This window comes from Trypanosoma equiperdum (genome assembly GCF_001457755.1).
Source record: "Trypanosoma equiperdum strain OVI genome assembly, contig: ctg_763, whole genome shotgun sequence".
NCBI classification, from domain to species: Eukaryota; Euglenozoa; class Kinetoplastea; order Trypanosomatida; family Trypanosomatidae; genus Trypanosoma; species Trypanosoma equiperdum.
In genome coordinates, this window is record NW_027124713.1 from 81,052 (window position 1) to 84,503 (window position 3,452).

General features: G+C 50.2%; 2 protein-coding genes across 2 annotated transcripts in view; both read left to right on the forward strand.

The window, feature by feature from the left end:
- The window catches only part of TEOVI_000354600 (uncharacterized protein), a gene marked incomplete at both ends in the record, with an annotated part of 3,288 nt that extends 1,214 nt beyond the window's left edge, over nucleotides 1-2,074 (forward strand). The window contains one exon of the mRNA XM_067226435.1: nucleotides 3-2,074. Within this exon, the coding sequence (XP_067082536.1) occupies nucleotides 3-2,074 (2,072 nt within the window). The remainder of the gene's footprint in view (nucleotides 1-2) is intronic.
- A 522-nt stretch (nucleotides 2,075-2,596) lies between these two features.
- On the forward strand, nucleotides 2,597-3,157 carry TEOVI_000354700 (Eukaryotic translation initiation factor 4E type 6; the record flags this gene model as incomplete). Its single annotated transcript, XM_067226436.1, has 1 exon — nucleotides 2,597-3,157. One exon carries the CDS (start codon nucleotides 2,597-2,599, stop codon nucleotides 3,155-3,157), a length of 561 nt encoding a protein of 186 aa, XP_067082537.1.
- Nucleotides 3,158-3,452: the final 295 nt, after the last annotated feature.

Consider the following 3,452-nt stretch of genomic DNA (forward strand, 5'->3'; position numbering starts at 1 on the left):
CCGCACCTCCGTGAACGCACCAAATATTCCCGCTGCAAACACATCTGCGGCGGTCACTTGCGAGGGAACTTCTGGTAGTGGTGGCATTTCATCGAATGGTGCTGATGAGGTCGTAAAGGCTCTTAGTCGTTTTTGTGCGCTTGCTAAGGGCTCCACCCTCGGGCCTTCGTCTCTTGCGTTGCTTCTTGCCCTCCCTCCCGTTGCTCCCGGGCTGTTGGAGCTCGTGTTCGTTCAAGATTCGCTGCCGCCGCCGCATCGGTTCGCTCTGCAGCAGCTGCTGTCGGCTCTGTGGAAGATTGAGGGGAAGTATGAAGAGATGGCACACATATTCGTGCGTGGTGCTCTGAGCCCTGTTCGTGGCTCCGTAACTATCGATCGAGTGTCCGGGTTTGTTGGTGTGGATCTGCGTACCGCTTCCCCCACTGTGCGACGCATACGTGGGCTACAAGAATTGGTAATGAGTGAGTCAACGCCGAGCGGGTTGTGTCGCGGCGTACTGCTTGCCGCCGCGGAGGAATGTCAGCAGCGTGCCGCGAAAGGTAATACATCCCTTGACGACTCATCTAACAGTAGGTGTGGTGGCACCGGTGGTTCAGACGTCGGTTTAAGACCTCAGCGCAGGGTCGTTAACTTCCTGTACTCCAACACAATTCACGACCAGGGAGAGGAGGAAGTGGGCAAGGAAATCTGTGATCGCACAGAAGAAATTACGTTGGTGCGCATGGTTGAGTGTATATGTTTAGGTACAAGCGCCGATGCTGTGTTCGGCGCCGAGATCACACTGGGTTGTGTGTGTGATGTTTTAGCCGTTGTAGCAACCATATCCTTTGTTTGCTGGCGTTGGACTGTGTTACTTATACCAAAAGTCTTTTGTAAAGATGTCGTCACTGCCGTGTTTGCGCAGCACGCAACAATTGCAGATCGCCGGAAGGCCGCTGAAGACTTACTGTTGCGCGGGGAGAGGCTCTTTTCAGTGTTAACGGCACTTCACGCGGCCGTAGATTCATCTTCAGATGACGTTTCCGCGGCTGCTGAGGGCTCTCTTGCAGCTGCTATGGAAGCATCACGGCAGTACAGTAGTAATGTCGGAAGCGAGGGTCGTAGTGTGGATGACGATCACGACGCCACTGGCAATACCGTTTCTTACAGTAGTGAGGACGAAGTACGTTCCACTTACCGTCGTCTGGCAGTGGAGGCGGAAAAGTGTCTTGAAACTCGGTCAACTGGCTCCCTCGTAGTACATTTACTCGCGCTCTCCCGTATGGCGGAGGACGAAGCTAGCAAAAGGCGGAATGCACCGTCTCACTACAGTGACAAGTTAGTGGGTGCTGTACAACCCGCATTACACGTACTCAGTCGTGTGTTAGCAGAGGTGGATGACGCATGCGCCGCCGTTGCCGCCATTAAAACCATGGTGTGGTGGGCCCTTGCACGGGCTGACTCGCCGGATTCGTCGTTTATTGGAAACCTCCTTATTTATCAATTGTCTCGTGACGTGCGCGGTAGGTCGTCGAAGTTCCCCTTGCAAGCATCAGTTGCTGCAACACCGGTCCAACTAGATCGAATGAAGGTTCGACTGCTTGATGTTTTGCTGGGTTTATGTGACTACGATACGGAGGGCCGCACACTTCGAAACATCGATGACTACAGCCGGCAGATGTACGGTTACTCTCTGTACGATCTGTTGAGGGAGTTGTGTGGGCCAAGACACTCTGTGGCAGTGCAGGTGGCAGCATTGCACCTCGTTGGGCATTTTGTTATCGCGGTTGCGCCTCGTGTCTCTGTTGAATTGGCATGTGTACTCTGCAAAGACGTGTTTAGGCACACGCCGCACGCTATGGCAAAAGCAGCTGCAGCCGCGATGTTAGTGTGTATTTCCTCTTCTCTGGAGGTATTTGGGGAGGGTAGTGTTGAACCGTTACTGCGTATGGCTGATGCAATGCGAAATTATCGAGATGCCGCCGTGGAAAATACGGTGCATGAAGATGTGATTCGGAGGCACGGTGAGCGCATAAAGGGTCTGCTAGAAGAAAAACAATTCATGTTGCCAGTGCAGGAAATACGAGAGAGTTGAAGTGGGAGGATTATACCTCAGGACTTTCTGTCGGGGGAGTTGGAAATGGAATAACGTATAAAGGGGTACCAAAATGGTGACCATGCATATTTTCGGCAATATTGTTGCATGTAATGGTTGTTGCGCGAAGTCTGGGACTCATAGGTGCCTCCCAGTACACCAAACGGCTGTTAATTCTCAATATCACATACACGTTGTTCACCCCTTACTTACAACCGGTAACCTATATATATATATATATATATCCGTGTTTGTTTGTTTGTTTATTTGTTTTTTGAAATTCTTCTCTGGTGTCCTGTGTACTTTTTTTTTCGATTCTTTTAACTTTTTTCCCTTGGATGTTCCTGGCGCACATCAGTAAAACATTAACTACTGCAGTTGGTATAATATTGTAAGCGGGGATAAAGAACCGGGAATCAAAAGAAGGTATAGGAATAATAACAACGTTGAAAATAAGGTTAACAGTAAAGAAGAAGGGTTATTTAACAGAAAGGAGATAAAAAGGAAGAAAAAGAACGTAGGATGGCCGCTGAGGCTACTGAAAAACCGCACCCACTGAAGGACCGTTGGTTCGTGTCTTACTTTCCTGTTGTTAAGCAGAAAAAGTTCAGCAAAGATTCGGAGGAGCAGAAAGGTGTAGAATTGGACTGGGTCTCGACAGCAGAGGAGCTGCACGCTACAATAAATGCTTTTTCCCCACTCACATTGCTGCCTCCTGATGATAATCTTGTCTTTGCACGCGAGAAGGTGGAACCATTCTTCGAAAACTTCCCCAATGGCATGCGTGTCAGCGTCTTCACTCGCACGAAAGTTCAAGCTACTCAGGCTGTGCCGCTCGTGTTAGCGGCTGTCATGGGCGAGCACCTCCGCACGGTGACGGATGGCCCTTCCCACGCGGATGTGGTTCGCATTGCCCATAAGCCCGGCACGGTGTATCCCGAATCCCTGCGTGTGGAGGTATGGTTACGGGACCGTAGCAAAGTAGATGCGGTAACAAAATACTTCAGCGAGATGCTCGCACCGCACCCAGGTATTCGTGTGGCCGGTCGTCCCATAAATGCGGAAGGGGAGGAGGCGAAGTAGAAGTTTATTGGGTGAAGCACACCATACACACAACATGTAATGCTGTATCATATGTGACACTCATATGCAGGAAGTGAATCGTGTATGTGTGCACATGGATTCAGTGAAGGTGTTACGGTGAGCTGCGATGGTGATGGCGATGTGGCGGGGCGGAAAAAAAAGGGAAGGATCAGTGAAGTGTGTTAGAAAGTGATGGAAACTGTATTCTGGACACAACAGACGAATTTCTGTTCGTCACATGAAAGGTGTGGCCGATGTTGCTGGTGACGATCGTCTTCTTTCCAAAAAAAAAAAA